Below are 18303 nucleotides of genomic sequence, written 5' to 3'. Positions count from 1 at the left end.
TTGGCTTAACCACGAGATCTTGCATGATTTAAAAAATAAAAAGGAGTCATATAAAAAATGGAAACTAGGACAGATTACAAAGGATGAATATAGGCAAACAACACAGGAATGCAGGGGCAAGATTAGAAAGGCAAAGGCACAAAATGAGTTCAAACTAGCTACAGGAATAAAGGGAAACAAGACTTTTGATCAATACATTAGAAGCAAGAGGAAGACCGAAGACAGGGTAGGCCCACTGCTTAGTGGGAGAAACAGTATCAGGAAACTTGGAAATGGCAGAGATGCTTAATGACTTCTTTGTTTCGGTCTTCACCGAGAAGTCTGAAGGAATGCCTAACATAGTGAATGCTAATGGGAAGAGGGTAGGTTTAGCAGATAAAATAAAAAAAGAACAAGTTAAAAATCACTTAGAAAAGTTAGATGCCTGCAAGTCACCAGGGCCTGATGAAATGCATCCTAGAATACTCAAAGAGCTAGTAGAGGAGGTATCTGAGCCTCTAGCTATTCTCTTTGGAAAATCATGGGAGACGGGAGAGATTTCAGAAGACTGGAAAAGGGCAAATATAGTGCCCATCTATAAAAAGGGAAATAAAAACAACCCAGGAAACTACAGACCAGTTAGTTTAACTTCTGTGCCAGGGAAGATAATGGAGCAAGTAATTAAGGAAATCATCTGCAAACACGTGGAAGGTGGTAAGGTGATAAGGAACAGCCAGCATGGATTTATAAAGAACAATCATGTCAAACCAATCTGATAGCTTTCTTTGATAGGATAACGAGCCTTGTGGATAAGGGTGAAGCTGTGGATGTGGTATACCTAGACTTTAGTAAGGCATTTGATACGGTCTCGCATGATATTCTTATCGATAAACTAGGCAAATACAATTTAGATGGGGCTACTATAAGGTGGGTGCATAACTGGCTGGATAACCATACTCAGTTGTTATTAACGGTTCCCAATCCTGCTGGAAAGGCATAACGAGTGGGGTACCACAGGGGTCTGTTTTGGGACCGGCTCTGTTCAATATCTTCATCAACAACTTAGATATTGGCATAGAAAGTATGCTTATTAAGTTTGCGGATGATACCAAACTGGGAGGGATTGCAACTGCTTTGGAGGACAGGGTCATAATTCAAAATGATCTGGACAAATTGGAGAAATGGTCTGAGGTAAACAGGATGAAGTTTAACAAAGACAAATGCAAAGTGCTCCACTTAGGAAGGAACACTCACACATACAGAATGGGAAGAATCTGTCTAGGAAGGAGTACGACAGAAAGGGATCTAGGGTTATAGTGGTCCACAAGCTAAATATGAGTCAACAGTGTGATGCTCTTGCAAAAAAAGCAAAGATGATTCTGGGATGTATTAACAGGTGTGTTGTGAGCAAGACACGAAGTCATTCTTCTGCTCTGGTTAGGCCTCAGCTGGAGTATTGTGTCCAGTTCTAGGCATCGCATTTTAAAAAAGATGTGGAGAAATTGGAAAGGGTCCAAAGAAGAGCAACAAGAATGATTAAAGGTCTTGAGAACATGACCTATGAAGGAAGGCTGAAAGAATTGGGTTTGTTTAGTTTGGAAAAGAGAAGACAGAGGGGACATGATAGCAGTTTTCAGGTATTTAAAGGGGTGTCATAAGGAGGAGGGAGAAAACTTGTTCACCTTAGCCTCTAAGGATAGAACAAGAAGCAATGGGTTTAAACTGCAGCAAGGGAGGTCTAGGTTGGACATTAGGAAAAAGTTCCTAACTGTCAGGGTGGTTAAACACTGGAATAAATTGCCTAGGGAGGTTGTGGAATCTCCATCTCTGGAGATATTTAAGAGTAGGTTAGATAAATGTCTATCAAGGATGGTCTAGACAGTATTTGGTCCTGCCATGCCGGCAGGGGACTGGACTCAATGACCTCTCAAGGTCCCTTCCAGTCCTAGAATCTATGAATTCCCTTTTCAGATTTACAGACACAGCTTCTGCCCCTCCCTTCAAAACTGCATGTGTAGCAATAGAGCCTTTGCAAAATTATTATGGACATTTTGCTACCTTCTCATTTTCCTTGATAAAATTCACCAGTGTTATTGGATTTTGAAGTTAAATGTTTTTAATTTTCAGAATATTTGACAGTTTTGAGTGCATATTGAAAATTATCCCTCATAGTTTACAAGGACAAAAACAATGGCCCCGATCTCTAACAAAATGAATGCAGTTCACTGCACACACAATTTGAGATTTCTGTGTGCGTATTATATGCCCATTTGATGCCACAAATCAGTGACATCCTTTGCAGCAGCGTGGATGTGAATTTTTATGTTTCAAATATTGAACAAAATGAATTTAAGAGCATCTTAAATCGCTCCATACAAATTGGAAAATGTACAGGCAATTTAAAATGCTCATCCATCCATGAAAAGGTTGCCCAAAATATCTCAAACTTGTCATTAAGAGACCTACTTAATTTATTTAATTCTCCTATACCAATCTAGACTAGAATGCTTGGTTTGTGACTGTCATGCCAACATGATACTAACAAGCTATTAAATTTGTTGCTATGGGGCCTCAAAGGTGCTAGGTACCTTGTGAAGGCTGCTCCAATCCCACTGAAGTCGGGAAATATACAGCACACCTTGCAGGATTCGGCCATTAATTCACACAACGGTCTGAGGACACAGAGCAAATTTCACTCATTTCTGAGAAACTTCATCCTGATCCAGCTATACCAATCATGCCTCACATTCCATTAGTACTTGTCTGATCTAGGCACTTCAGTGTCTGGGTTTTTGCTAACAAAAGAACAGTATTATGACCATCCCTTTTATAACTACCTTTTTTTAACCCCCATCTATTTTTTTTCCCCTTTACAGTTATATTTCACTATAGCACAAAAGAATCTTTCATGCATTATAAAAGAGACAGAGCACTATGAGAATTTTTGTGAGTGCTGCAGGACTTAATATCAAGACAAAAGAATATTTTAAAATCTGTTTCTACTGTATTACATCTAACATATTGATAACATAATATTATGTATATTTGTGATAGGTATGCACATAACTGTGCTAACTTACCCCTGCCGTGAAGTTGTTACAATTTCATTTCAAAGACAATCTTTGAGAAGTGTTCAGTAGTTATGGGGAGGAGGGAAGAGAAAAATCAATGCACAACTAAAAATAAAAAAAAAGATTAGTACGTTTTATATTTTGCTATATATTAAAAGTGACAAATTTTAAAAAATATAAAAGAGCTTACCTTTCAACCAGTTAAAATCTTAATGAGATTCTTAATCTAACCGTGAAGTACATTTCTAAACTATTAAACACAGAAGTTACTCTGCAGAAGGATAATACTACATAAAACACAGTTTAAATCTAATAATTAGATTTACTCACAAAGTAGTATGATAAATCTAAAGGGGTTTAGGATAGGCATAATTGAAACTGAACTTCATTTACCAATTTTTTTTTAATTCTGCTTTACCCTTAAAGATTAATTCTAATAAAGTCCTTTGACTTCAAGTCCAGATATCATTTATATAGCAAGAGAAGAAGAAAAATCTTCATTGACATACGACATCTTTTTCAGGTATGGAAAGATGGGAGTTGAACATCCATGCTTTACACCTACTCCCCTGCATAGAAAAAGGAATCTAGGAAATAAAATATTTCTTACCAAAAACAAATTTGCTTGGTCTCAAAAGAAATGCAAATGTGTTGGGTGCAAGAGCCAGACAGTATAGTTAATTAAGCAACAAGGTCCCATGCCCGCAGAGAAACCCTTCATTCCACTCAAAAAATATTTTCTTGCAAGTTGGTAAAGGTCAAGATCCTTTTCTGAAAACACTTTTCACCAGTGTGTCTCTCTTGTTTTGTGCAACTACTTTTTTTATGGCTAAAACAAAGGAAAGAATAAAGAACTTACAAAAATAGCTTACAGAGCCTAGCTCAAAGTCAGAATACCCATTAGAACTGAAGCTGGGTAAAGCTAAAGGCAATGTTGAATTTTATTCTACATAATATCCACTGGACATGTATATTATGGTCTATAACAATTCTCCATCTTTGTGCAGTCAGCTAAATGTCCAGTGTAGGAATATATAAAATAGTTAGGGTGGAATTTTCAAAAGCACCATAGTGCTTTTGAGGACAAGTTCCATTTTTGAAAATCCCACTCCATGTCAAAGGTGTTATTCGGTATTAATATTGGTATAAATTAATGCATGACAATGCTTTTCCAGTGCTAGCATTTGTACCTCTTTTCTTATCTAGATGCCATTTTCCTGGTATTTTCTTTCTAAAATTAAATATTAGTGTTTTATTTTATTTTGCAAGCTATGCTTATTTTGAGAACTGCTGTAGAGGAATATATATCAAACAATATAAATATTATTTGCAAACAATTTTAAATAAAAAAGGAAAATGCATATAACCTTTGTAGTATAGCAAATACTACAAACACCTTTGATGGAAACTGGAGAGGTGAACACACCTGCCAATGTGCTGTGTAAGTGTATGGTATAAGGTTACACACATTTCAGAACCTGACACACAAATCAGTCATCAAATTCATTTTCTTCACTTTCACAGACTCCATCAGAAACATCACAAACCTACAATCATGCCTTTTCTTGTGTACTATATCTGATCTGCTATCATTGGAGGAGATAGTCACATACATTACTAATTTGTTCCTGAGTCCTTTTCAGTCTTTGTAATTCAGGTGTGTCAGTCACAATGCTGAACCCTCTTCCTTTGCTTTCTTCAAAGTCCCTTTTGTATTTAACCTAAGGAATAGAAAATACAGAAGAATAGTTATTTTCACAACATACTATTAGTAATATCACAGACTAAGATGATTTTTTTTTTAAGTACTCGTGACAGGCTGATAGGCTTGGAGGGTGAATTCTTCTCTTTATCCACAGAAAACAGGGCAGCAGTTGAGCAAGTTTCCCTACTGTTCCACCCCCGTGCCTCCTATACTGTAGGAGTGAGAAGATCAGTCTTCATGCCCATTTCATCCTTATACCAGTTGCCTCTGCTGAAGATTGCCAACAAAGATGTCACGCAAGGACCATGAAACACTGACTACGTTCAGACATGCTTTTGTAATTAAAAACAAAATTTAGCAGAGGTTAAATTAGTGTTCATATAACAACGTTTCATGTTCCAATTCTCTCTTTATAATGGAGTTCATCATTCTCCTCCCCATTCTGAATACAAATTACACACAAAAACTGTGCAACTATTAAAAGAATATTACATACAAGCACAGCTCCCACTAACTGTTTCATTGCTCAGCACTTCTGCAATCAGACCCCCAGGGTCTCAAGTTTGGCACCCAGAAAATGAGGAACACACAATTATCTACCACTTGTGAAAAGTCTGGTTTAAATGACTTGTTCAGCATTATGTGGAAAGGCAGAAGCAGGAATAGAATCCAGTTCTTCCAGGTCAGCATTCAACTACCCTAACCACGAAACCATCCTTTCTCTTCCTGCAAACCCTGCCTCATTCCTTACACACCTTCAGTACATTCAGTAGATAAGGCAGGAATCCTATGGACAACATTTCCTTCAAGTTTTGCAAAATTATAAGCAACTGAAACCGGGGTCTTATAATAGGAAGCGTTAGCCAACCTTAATGATGGATGGTGCTACCAACCCTGTCTATGATAATATGTTTAAACAGAAAAACTATACATGGTATGCAATAATATTTCCTTGTATTCCAAATACACCAGCAGTTAACCTGAAATGACTTTTTTCATATTATGGAACAGCAAAAAGAAAATAGAGAGAATCATGGAATTTGCACTATGCCCTTCATCATTTTGAATTAGTTGACATCAAATTGGAGCTATAGTTTTATTTGATTATCAATTATATCCACTAATATATAAATCTTCACAAGGATTAAAGGTAACTAAATATAGCTTTCAAAAAAACTCTGTAAAAATTTTAAAAAATGAATTAAAATGTTGGTGCAATAGCAGCATATGCATTATACTGGGGTATTGCAATCAATTTTCAAAAATTAGTTTTAAATCACAAGAATCACAAAATAGTATCATACGCTTAAGTTTCATTAACATCACAGCTGTACAAATTGTTGCTCTCAAATGCTGGTTTTTGTAAATGTAAAACAACCCAAAAAACTCAACCAATGTCCAGACAACATGAAATATTAAAGGATCCATACTCTTTGGTGCATATATATTATCATGAACTTTACTGTCAATAATGCAGTGCAGTCTCCCAAGGTGCAGAGTGCCCTCATGTACCTTACAGGAGTACTTAGCACCATGCCGGATAGTTTCTAGGAATCAATGGTTGTGACATGAAACAAAGCTTTCAAAAACAATTTTAAAAGAAATAATTTAAAGTGAAAATACACAGTGAGGAATAACGCTTACGCTGGTCCCCAGGGAAAGACTAGGTGATCTAATAGATTTTTTTCCAAATCAAATTTCTATGATTCATGGTTCTGGCCACGTCTTCAATAGACCCAAGTAGAAGATTTTGTTTAACCATTCTGGATTTTCACTCTGAGGTCAGTGTGGAGACCTATTCTTCTGTACCTAAAATCATATCCTGGAAAAATGGTATAATATTGTGCACTTTTTCAGTCAAGAATTCATTATTTTTCAGGTAAGTTTTGCCATTTTTCATCAAAGCCATCTATTTCCATAGAAATGACCTTTTCCATCTGTAAAAATTACTTCCCTTCCTGTTTCCCCCCCCCCCCCCCACGTGCACTGTGGAAAATACACTAAAAATTCTGAGACCAAAAAGCTACTGATCTTTCACCAGTGGTATACATTTCTGCATTTATCTTTAACACAAAAATCATTTCCAGTAGCAGAAAGACAGCTCTTTATTAATTAACAGCTCTGCAAACAGGATGGCAATTCTAAAAACAAACAAACAAAAAAAGCAAAACAAAAACACAGCATAGCAGGTCATCATCCTCTTTATCATCAGTGGAGCATTCTGAATATGATTAGACCCTGAAGTTAATCCTTCAGTCTACCCCCACCTCAAAATTAGTCAACCCTTAGAAAGCCTATTTTAGTCCCAATAAGCTTAATCCTTCCATCCATGCACCCACTCTTCTATTTGCCAGTAAGATCAGTAATAGAAAGACAATGAAAGAAGGATCTGGAGCAAGAGGAGAAAAATTTGCAGCGACTAATAAAAAAAAATAGGGAAATAAAGCCCATAAAGCAACTTCTAGTGTTTGAGTCTGTAGAAAGCAGCTATGGAAACAAACTCCATACACATCTTTTGTTAGTAGTAAAGGAAAAGACCAGCACAGAAAAGACTCAGGGAACTACAGTGAATTAAGCTGATTGTTTTTGAATACTGCCTTCCATAATCAGAAGTAAATAAAATACATTCCAGTAGGTAACATTAAAATACCCTCAGAATTTTGCAATTCTTCCAAAAAGTCCTCTAAGTTATGAGCAACCTCATTACAGTTTTACTTTAAAGTGCAATAATTATGCATTTAGATCTGTTAGAACAAAAAGTTCCTCAATGCAAAAAAATATATATATATTTGCTTCAGTGCCAAGTAATTTGACCACTACAGAAGCCCTCAGATTTGTCATATGGTAATTTCACAGGGTAAAGATGGTTCCACTGCTACCAACTGTTCGACCAGTGGGAGATCCTGTCCCTGCTCTGCATCATGCAGTAAACTGGGCACGACTCTCTGTTACAATGCACAGTATGCCTGATCAACTCTATGACCATCTGCAAATCTCTTTTCCATGTTTTTCTGAGAAGCTTCATAGTTTTGCCAAGGAGCCACTTCTAAAAAATAAAGGTCTTGGAATTTAGGATAGAGCAGTTAAAAAGCTGGATGGATGCAAATGATTAAAATGTATAACAAGAGTAACTGTGTAAATAATGGCACTACAATGTAAAGTCTTTAAAGGTAGGATTGTGACAGCTGGTTCACAAAAAAATCACAGGCAAAAGAACCTCACCAACTAAGATCTGAAAGGAAAGAAAACACTGGTCTACAATTTTTGAGAAGTCATCTGCTTCAGAGATAAAATGTGCTATTTATTATGTATTTTGATGTGCTGAATTCAAATATGACAATTAAAACAACTGATTGGCTACTGTTTCTAAGATATTTAAGTTTTTACATTTTATGTCTATGTATATTGTGGAGATAGAGTTTTAATCATAAATTGTAAACCTAGGTCTTTTCATGTGTTTATGGTTGCTTTATATGATAATATTTCACCTGTCCTGTTTATGTAACACTTTAAAAATCAGCAAAAGGGTTATATAAATAAAATTTATTATGAAACAAAAGGCAAAAAACTATTCTGTACATAGTTTAGTCCTATTCAGTGTCTACTCGGCACTTCTTGGCTTGTCTCTTGTATTCATTAAATGGAGCATCTCTTGTCACTGTCCAGCAATAGTCTGTAAGCATTGATGGGCTCCATTTGCCCTGATAGCGTTTCTCCATTTGTTGCAAAGTTCTGGTGAAATCGCTCGCCATGCTCGTCGCTCACTGCTCCGCAGTTCGGTGGAAAAAAATCTAGATGAGAGTGCAAAAAATGTATCTTTAGTGACATGTTGCAACCAAGGCTTTTGTATGCCTTGAGGAGGTTTTCCACCAACAACCTGTAGTTGTCTGCCTTGTTGCTTCCAAGAAAATGTATTGCCACTAACTGGAAGGCTTTCCATGCCGTCTTTTCCTTGCCACACAGTGCATGGTCAAATGAATCATCTCGAAGAAGTTCACGAATCTGGGGACCAACAAAGACACCTTCCTTTATCTTAGCTTCACTTAACCTTGGAAATTTTCCACGGAGGTCCTTGAAAGCTGCTTGTGTTTTGTCAATGGCCGTGACAAAGTTCTTCATCAGACCCAGCTTGATGTGTAAGGGTGGTAACAAAATCTTCCTTGATTCAACAAGTGGTGGATGCTGAACACTTTTCCTCCCAGGCTCCAATGACCGTCGGAGTGGCCAATCTTTCTTGATGTAGTGGGAATCTCTTGCACAACTATCCCATTCGCAGAGAAAACAGCAGTACTTTGTGTAGCCAGTCTGCAGACCAAGCAAGAGAGCAACAACCTTCAAATCGCCACAAAGCTGCCACTGATATTGGTCATAGTTTATGCACCTCAAAAGTTGTTTCATGTTGTCATAAGTTTCCTTCATATGGACTGCATGACCAACTGGAATTGATAGCAAAACATTGTCATTATGCAGTAAAACAGCTTTAAGACTCTTCTTCGATGAATCAATGAACAGTCTCCACTCATCTGGATCGTGAACGATGTTGAGGGCTGCCATCACACCATCGATGTTGTTGCAGGCTACAAGATCACCTTCCATGAAGAAGAAGAATGGGACAAGATCCTTTTGACTGTCACGGAACATGGAAACCCTAACATCACCTGCCAGGAGATTCCACTGCTGTAGTCTGGAGCCCAACAGCTCTGTCTTACTCTTGGGTAGTTCCAAATCCCTGACAAGGTCATTCAGTTCACCTTGTGTTATGAGGTGTGGTTCAGAGGAGGAGGAGGATGGGAGAAAATGTGGGTCCTGTGACATTGATGGTTCAGGACCAGAAGTTTCATCCTCTTCCTCGTCTGACTCAAGTGAGAAGGATTCTGGTGCATCAGGAACCGGCAGTTCTTCTCCATGGGGTACTGGGCGTATTGCTGATGGAATGTTTGGATAATGCACAGTCCACTTTTTCTTCTTTGACACACCTTTCCCAACTGGACGCACCATGCAGAAGTAACAATTGCTGGTATGATCTGTTGGCTCTCTCCAAATTATTGGTACTGCAAAAGGCATAGACTTCCTTTTCCTGTTCAACCACTGGCAAAGATTTGTTGCACAAGTGTTGCAGCATATGTGTGGGTCCTGATCTCCAATTTTGCAGCCAAAATAAAGGTGATAGGCTTTCTTAACCATAGTGGTTATACTGTGCTTTTGTGATGCAAAAGTCACTTCACCACAAACATAGCAGAAGTTATCTGCACTGTTCACACAAGTACGAGGCATCTTTGTTCACTTTGGCTAAACAGAAATGTGTCCCTTTGCAAAATCAAACACTGACAAATAAGAGAGTATGACACTGTATGATTTCTGGAGCTGATATAGGGCAATTTGTTCAGCAGAGTGATGTAAGCTTCGTTATGATTGCATCATCCATGACTTCTAGGAATAACATGCAATTCATATCATGTATGACGCAATACCAGGTTCAGATTGCATCATTCATTGTTTTGCCTAAAAAGCAAGTACTGTCCAAACCCAGTAACAGATCCAATCAAAGATGTATATTAGTCATTTCTGGTTTAAATTGAGATCCCTTCCCTTTATAACTCACTTATCCTCCACCATTCCCAAGTCAATGGTCATATATACTGACCCAATAGCATATCTTGAAAACTAGAGCCAATCAACAATTTTAAGCATCATTATCATTCTCAGTGACCCAGAATTAGTAAAGTTTGACTACATTTATTTCAGAAGCATTTTGGCTGTAGAGCAGTGAAATCAGAGGGAGCAAGAGCTCAGGATTACAGAATGAGGAAAGGATTGAGTTCATAGTTAGAATACACCACAACTGCATGTGTCTGGTAACAGGAATTCAAGTAAAGTTATGCCACTGATGAGTCCACTGAAACAACCCCAAATAACTCTTATACTTCCATTCCAATCAGTCATGTACCTTACCATGCCATCAGAAATGACTTTACTGCTTAGTCACTTCCGCCCAAAATTTGACATTTAATCCACTTCCTTGTACCTTTGTGTTTTCATTGTGCAAAGTGGGTGTAACACACTATCACATTCCAAAGGCAGTATTTTCCCTCCACTTGGTAGGGTAAAAAAGACTACATAAGGTACAGGGCAGCAGAGAATCAAGCCTTTTGTGCCTGCTACCCAAGCAAGTGGCACAAATTAACGCTGTGGAGGCTATTTTAATTCCAGGTGCTCTTTACCAATCTGCAAGAAAGCACTTCAGAAGCAACAACTGAATTACAAGCAGAGATGCAGAGAGGGACAATTCAATGCAATAAAAGCGAACAGGGTCTCCTGCTTGGAACTTGGACAATTCAGAGTAATATGGTCCGCAAGGTAAAAATTGTCTTCTGACCTACTGACTGTCAGAAAGTGATAAATCTCTGGACTTCCATTGCTTACCTCCCCAGACTTGGTTCCTCAGTGGTAAAAATCTGCAATTCCTACCCTGCCATTCTGGGACAGATCTGCCCCTGATATGTATAGACTATCTTTAATCAGGAACTGGAAGTGAGGTCTCGGAGGATCGTCATATAATCTAAAAGTAATTTAATAAGCTACCAAAGAAAACCTGGATATATGTTTGGCAATGATAGCCAACACCCTAGCCCTCAGAAAAATTACCCAGTGTAACTGGGATAAGAAAAAGACCTTTTTAAAAATTTTCTAGTAGTACGTTTTCTAAATCCCGGAACTCACTTTTAATTCATGTCTTCTCTGCCCCTTCCTATGTGGAAGAATTTTGCATATTTTACAAATAGCATGATCCCATGGTTATCCTGCAGAGTACAACTTCCTAGCAGCCACTTGAAATTGACATGGATTATAGGCAGGCAATCAATCACCACAGTGGATGATACACAGAGGCCACACTAGCTATAGGCAAACTAGGCAGCTGCCTAAGGCAGCAGATTTCTGAGGGCGGCATATTTCTGTAGACTCACCCAGGTTTCCTCCAAGGGCAGAAGATGAGGCTGCTGGGGCTAGGGGCAGCCACTAACTGGGGCTCTCGGTAGCAGGAAGCAGCCCTCACCCAGGCTGCCAGGGAAACACTCTTGCCTCTCTTGATCCACTGCCTGCCCCCAATGCAGGTAAGATTGCAGCCATGGCTGAGGGCTACTCTTAGAGGCACCACAAGCATAGCTGGGGTTTCAGCCACAAATGCAGCAACCCACCTGGCTTGCCAAAGGCCACTGATGGAGTCAGTGTCAAAGATAGTATTACCAATCAGGAGTTCATGACTCCCAGTAATCTATCTACTTATGGTGCTCAAATCACTTGACCATCACACTCTCAGTAGCATGATGAGTAGCTCCATTGTATTTATGCACTTTCCAACTCTTCACACTTATTCTGTACTCTTTGCCTTGAAAATACTTCCCTCCGGTCTGGAAACCCAGTTCACCTCTCCTCAAAGCTTTCAGAAGGAAGGAGTGAACTGCAGTTTACATGTAGCATTTGACTCTTCAAATCCTAGTTATAATCCTTTCTTCCATTTATCTCACTTGTATTGCCAATCTACTATTCCTCCCCCATCATAAATGCTTGCTGCCAAAATTCTTGCATAAAATGTCCCCTTAAACCATGTTCAAATTATTAAACCACCATCCTCTAATTTCTGGATCCTCTATATAAAGCCCATTAAAGTGACTCCCAGTGATGTCAAAGGGCAGTGGATAAAACCCTTAATCCTGCAAACTGTTCCCCAAAATACAAAAAATCATAAAGAGTCTCGACGTGAAATCATCTCCTGTAATTACTATATCCCTTCCATCATACTGTGTTCTGACAGTCTGCTCTGAAGCAATCATGTGACCATCTTCCTGAACATGTGACTCATTTCCTGAATTCTAGAACTGTGGATGGAGGCTGATACAGATTATTATTGAGTCTGTATAGAAATTTATTTCATATACTGAGAGCTGATGTACTTACCACACTCTTTGAATTGTTCCTTCGAATGACTTTTTAGGTGTTACTGAATAGCAAAGCACATTTCAGATATGTAAAATCAACATAAAGGAGTGGTTATTTATGGTGTGTAAGGAGATGAAAAGAGTCAAGTGCCCTTTAAATATACCCATTATTCATTCGCATAGGGTGACCAGAAAGCAAGTGTGAAAAATTGGGACATGGGGTGGGGGGTAATAGGCGCCTATATAAGATAAAGCCCCAAATATTGGGACTGTCCCTATAAAATCAGGACATCTGTCATCCTACATTCCCAGTCAGTATAGGTAGCTTCTGTTTCAAACAGGATGTTTGGAGAGATGCCCTTCTAATAAAAACAAGGGAAGAACTTTGTACCAGACGGTTCCCTGCAGGTTGGAAATGAGAGTTGGAGCAGAATAAGTACAGTGCAGTGTAGCAGCAGGACTTTCAAACACACATACACAGACACTAATAAAAACAAAAAAATAAACAAGAGAGGGAAATGGGAAAGTGAACGAGTGAGTGAAATAATTCCAAAATAAACTGATATTAAAAAAGAAAATGTGGTACAGAAAAGGAAAACTAAGCATCTCAAAACAAACAAGTGTTTGTGCATTAAACTTCTTATCAGAGATGGTAGCCAGCAACAAGGGGGAAAGTTGAAACAGTTACAAATCATCCTAAAGGTAAACATTGTTTCCTTTGTTATAGGGTAATTAGTGAGAGGAATTGGTGGGTACCTAAAAAGGATATTGATTATTTTAAAATTGTTGTTTTGCTTTAAGAAACTTCCTGTATAATGTAAATATATAAAAATAATAATTTCTTTTTAACTAACAGTATTAAAGGCATCAAGCTATTTTAGGTGACCAGGGAACAGTTGAAAGGGGGTCATGGATACTTATAAAAGAAAAGTGGGAAATTCTTACCTATCCTGTGTTATGTTTGCTTTCAGATTATTCACTCAAGAAGCAGACTCATAGACTTTAACGTCAGAAGGGATCATCATGATCATCTAATCTGACCTCCTGCACATTACAGGCCACAGAATCTCACCACCCACTTCCTGAAATAGACCCCTAACCTCTTTCTGAGTCACTGAAGTCCTCAATCATTGTTTAAAGATGTCCAAGTTACAGAGAATTCACCTTTTACACTAGTTTAAGCCTGCAAGTGACCTGTGCCCCATGCTGCAGAGGAAGGCAAAAAAACCCCAGGGTCTCTGCCAATCTGACCGGGGGGGAAATTCCTTCCAGACCCCAAATATGGTGATCAGTTAGACCCGGAGATGTGGGCAAGACCCATCAGGCAGATACCTGGGAAAGAATTCTCTGTAGTAACTCAGAGCCCTGCCCAGCTAATGTTCCGTCTCCAGCCATTGGGTTTTTTGCTAATGGTAGTCGCTGATGGGACACTGTCTTCATAGGCAGTCCCATCATACCATCTCTTTCATAAACTTATCAAGCACAGTCCTAAAGCTAGTTAGATTTTAGCTCCCACTGATCCCCTTGGAAGACTGTTCCAGAACTTCACTTCTCTGATGGTTTCGAGCATAAACTTGTTGATGGCCAGTTTATATCCATTTGTTCTTGTGTCCACATTGGCACTTAACTTAAATAACTCCTCTCCCTCTCTGATATTTATCCCTCTGATGTATTTATAGAGCACAATCAGATCTCCTCCTCAGCCTTATTTTGTTTAGGCTAAACAAGCCAAGCTCTTTGAGTCTCCTCTCATAAGGTAGATTTTCTATTCCTTTGATCATCCTAGTAGCCCTTCTCTGCACCTGTTCCAGTTTGAATTCATCTTTCCTAAATAAAGGAGACCAGAACTTAACACAGTATTCCAGATGAGGTCTCACCAGTGCCTTGTATAATGGTACAAACACTTCCCTGTCTCTACTGGAAATACCTTGCCTGATGCATCCTAGGACTGCATTAGCCTTTTTCATGGCCGCATCCCATTGACAGCTCATAGTCATCCTGTGATCGACCAATACACCCAGCTCTTTCTTCTCCTCTATCACTTCCAACTGATAAGTCCCCAGCTTATAGCAAAAATTCTTGTTGTTAGTCACTAAATGCATGACCTTGCACTTTGCAAAGTTTTGAAGGAACTCAAATATGAAACTGCAGAACTACTAACTGAGGTATGTAACCTACCACTTAAATCAGCCTCTGTACCAGATGACTGGAAGGTAACTAATGTGATGGCAATTTTTTAAAAAGGCTCCAGAAGCAGTTCTAGCAATCACATGCCAGTAAGCCTAATTTCAATACCAGAGAAATTGGTTGAAACTATAGTAAAGAACACAATAATCAGACATTTAGATAAACATAATATGTAGGGGGAAAGTCAAAATGACTTTTGTAAAGGGAGATCATGCCTCGCCAATCTATTCGTATTCATTGAGGGTGTCAACAAGAATGTGGACAAGGGTGATACAGTTGATGCAGTGTACTTGAATTTTCAGAAAACAAGGTCCCTCACCAAGGCTCTTAAGCAAATTATGCAGTCATGGGATAAGAGGGGAGGTCCTCTCGTGGATCAGTAGCTAGTTAAAAGATTGGAAACAAAGCACGGGAATACATCGTCAGCTTTCAGAGAGAGTTAAACAGCAGACTGGGACAAGTGTTGTTGAGCATATTCATAAATGATCTGGAGAACAGTAAGGTGGCAAAATTTTTAAATGACACAAAATTAATCAAGATAGTTAAGTCCAAAGCTGACTATGAAGAATTACAAAAGAATCTCATTAGACTGGATGAATGAGCAAGAAAATGGCAGATGAAACTCAATGTTGATACATGCAAAGTAATGCACATTGGAAAAACCCAATCCCAACTACACATATAAAATGATGGGCTCTAAATTAGCTGTTACTACTCAAGAAAGAGATCCTGAAGTATTTGTGAAAGTTCTCTGAAAATATCTACTCAATGTACAGTGACAGTTAAACAATCTAACAGAACGTTAGGACCATTATGAAAGGGATAGATAACAAAACAGAAAATATCATCATGCCACTATATAAATCCATGGTATGCTGACACCTAGAATACTGTATGTAGTTCTGGTTGCCCGATCTCAAAAAAGATATATTAGAATTGGAAAAGGTACAGAGAAGGGAAACAAAAATGATTAAGGGTATAGAACAGCTTCCATATGAGGAGAGATTGATAAGACTGGGACTTTTCAGCTTGGAAAAGAGACGACTAAGGGGGGATCTGATAGAGGTCTATAATATCATGAATGGTGTGGAGAAAGTGAATAAGGAAGGGTTAGTTACTCCTTCACACAACACAAGAAGAAGGGGTCACCCAATGAAATGAATAGGCAGCCTGTTTAAAACAAACATATAGAAGTACTTATTCACCAAACATACAGTTAACTTGAGGAACTCGTTGCCAGGGGATGTTGTGGAGGCAAAAAGTAAAACTGGGTTAAAAAAAGAATTAGATAAGTTCATGGAGGATAGGTCCACCAATGGCTATTAGCCAAGATGTCCAGGGATACAACCCCATGCTCCGGGTGTCCCTAAACCTCGAAACGCCACAAGCTGGGAGTGGACAACAGGGACTGGATCACTCAAAATTGCCCTGTTCTGTTCATTACCTCTGAAGCACCTACGAATTGCCACTGTCAGAAGGCAGGATACTGGGCTAGATGGACCACTGTCCTGACCCAGTGTGGCTATTCTTAAGTCCTTGTGTTTTGAAGATTTCTGTATGGAAGAGCTTTATCGTCATATTTCTTTGGCAGACAATTAAAAAGTTGAAGATACAATTAAAGATACAATTAAAAACTTGTAACACAAATTCAAGTTTTCAATAGGTTACAACAATGTTAGGATTTATATTTCTCAAACATGGAGTGAGTAACCATTACTCATTCCCAAATGAGGAGCCAATATTGTTTCATTGTGCCTCATCTTTACTCGCCAAGATAATTTGGCTTTATTTTTAAAATTGAGAATACAGGCCATATGACTGAGATTATAGGAATCTGAGCATGCGTGAACTGGCACTCGTTGCTCACTTCAAGATTTCTTTTCTATGATAACCACTCTGAGAATAGTCCTACATTCTGTATGTATTATTTTGTGTGTAAGTCCTTTTATTTTACAGCATATCTGTTGGAAACAATCCAATATATTTGTAAATGAATCTAAATATTTATTAGCTATAAAGCAGGTTGGCCTATTTGTGGAACTTTATGTCTCTACCAAGAGAGAAGACGAATCCTTAAACTGAATCCGGTCTATTTCAAGAGCAGGGAATATCAAAAGACAAACGGAGACAAAGTCGTGTGCATTATACCCAATTTAGAGTCTCAAGGATTCCTACCTAAAGGTTAGAGGAAGTGAGGGAGGATTTTGTTTGGCAGATACAATTTCTGAGTGTCCAGGGCAGCATGAGCCAAAACTGACAATGCAGATGCTGAGAGAGTTTGCATCCAAACTGCATAAATCAAGTGAGCTAAAAAAAATCAAGACAGACTGAAATTAGCAACAGCATGCCCCCTGCCTCACAGGGCAACACAGAGCTGATGGATGATGTGATGATGACAAACAAATCCTCAGTTGCAGTCCAAAATCTGTCTAATAAATAAATTAGTAAAAGTCAAATATATCACCATTGCCATTGCTGCATCTGTTTCTATACTTCCATTAAATCACTGGGTGAATGTTGTCTTACTAATTGCAGAATTTTTTTTTTAAATCACAGGGCTGTCACATGTTCACATGTTAGCGGCAGACAGCAATAATAGTGACATCATGACACATTTTCCAAATATTAGTTTGAATTAAGCTCATTAGGTTTAATTTAGTTGGATTCAAGGTGGCAAAAAAGCTGCCCTATTCATTTAGATTTCCTCCAATTTTCTGTGAGGGGGAAAAGCTGCTTCTTACAGGCAAACACTGGCGCAAGTCTGAGCCAATGTCCTACTGTTGATTTCACAAAGTTAATATTTTTTTTGAAAAACAGTAAACACTGCAAAATTAGTATAAATTTAACACTGGACCAAATTTAAAGAAAATCATAAACATAGTGGGTCAGACTAACGGTCTAGCTAGCCCAGTATCCTGTCTTCAGACAAAAACAACAAGCAGTCCTTGTGGCACCTTAGATACTAACAAATTTATTTGGGCATAGCCTCTAGGTCTCTAAGGTGCCACAAGGACTCCTTGTTGTTTTTGCTGATACAGACTAACACGGCTACCACTCTGAAACCTGTCTTCAGACAGTAGCCAATGACAGGTGCTTCAGAGGGAATGAACAGAACAGGCATTCATCGAATGATCCATCCCGTCATCCACTCCTAGCTTCTGGCAATTGGAGGCTATGGACACCCAGAGCATGGGTTGTATCCCTGACCATCTTGGCTAACAGGCATTGATGGACCTTTCCTCCATGACCTTATCTAATTCTTTTTTGAACCCCATCATAGTTTTGGCCTTCACAAAATCCTCTAGCAATGAGTTCCAATGTGTGCTGTATGAATAATTACTTCCTTATGTTTGTTTTAAACGTGTTGCCTATTAATTTCATTGGGTGACCACTGGTTCTTGTATTATGTTAAGGAGTAACTAAC

At 38.6% G+C, this 18303-nt stretch overlaps 1 protein-coding gene across 2 annotated transcripts in view; it reads right to left on the bottom strand.

Moving 5' to 3' along the window:
- The window catches only part of NEBL (nebulette), a 402354-nt gene that overhangs the window by 188953 nt on the left and 195098 nt on the right, over positions 1 to 18303 (bottom strand). For both annotated transcript variants that reach the window (XM_034760316.1, XM_034760314.1), the window contains exon 4: positions 4664 to 4771. In XM_034760316.1, the coding sequence (XP_034616207.1) occupies positions 4664 to 4771 (108 nt within the window). The remainder of the gene's footprint in view (positions 1 to 4663; positions 4772 to 18303) is intronic.

This window comes from Trachemys scripta, chromosome 2 (assembly GCF_013100865.1).
Source record: "Trachemys scripta elegans isolate TJP31775 chromosome 2, CAS_Tse_1.0, whole genome shotgun sequence".
NCBI lineage: Eukaryota > Metazoa > Chordata > Testudines > Emydidae > Trachemys > Trachemys scripta.
The sequence above is the reverse complement of the archived record's forward strand: the minus strand, read 5'-3'. Positions and strand labels throughout refer to the sequence as shown.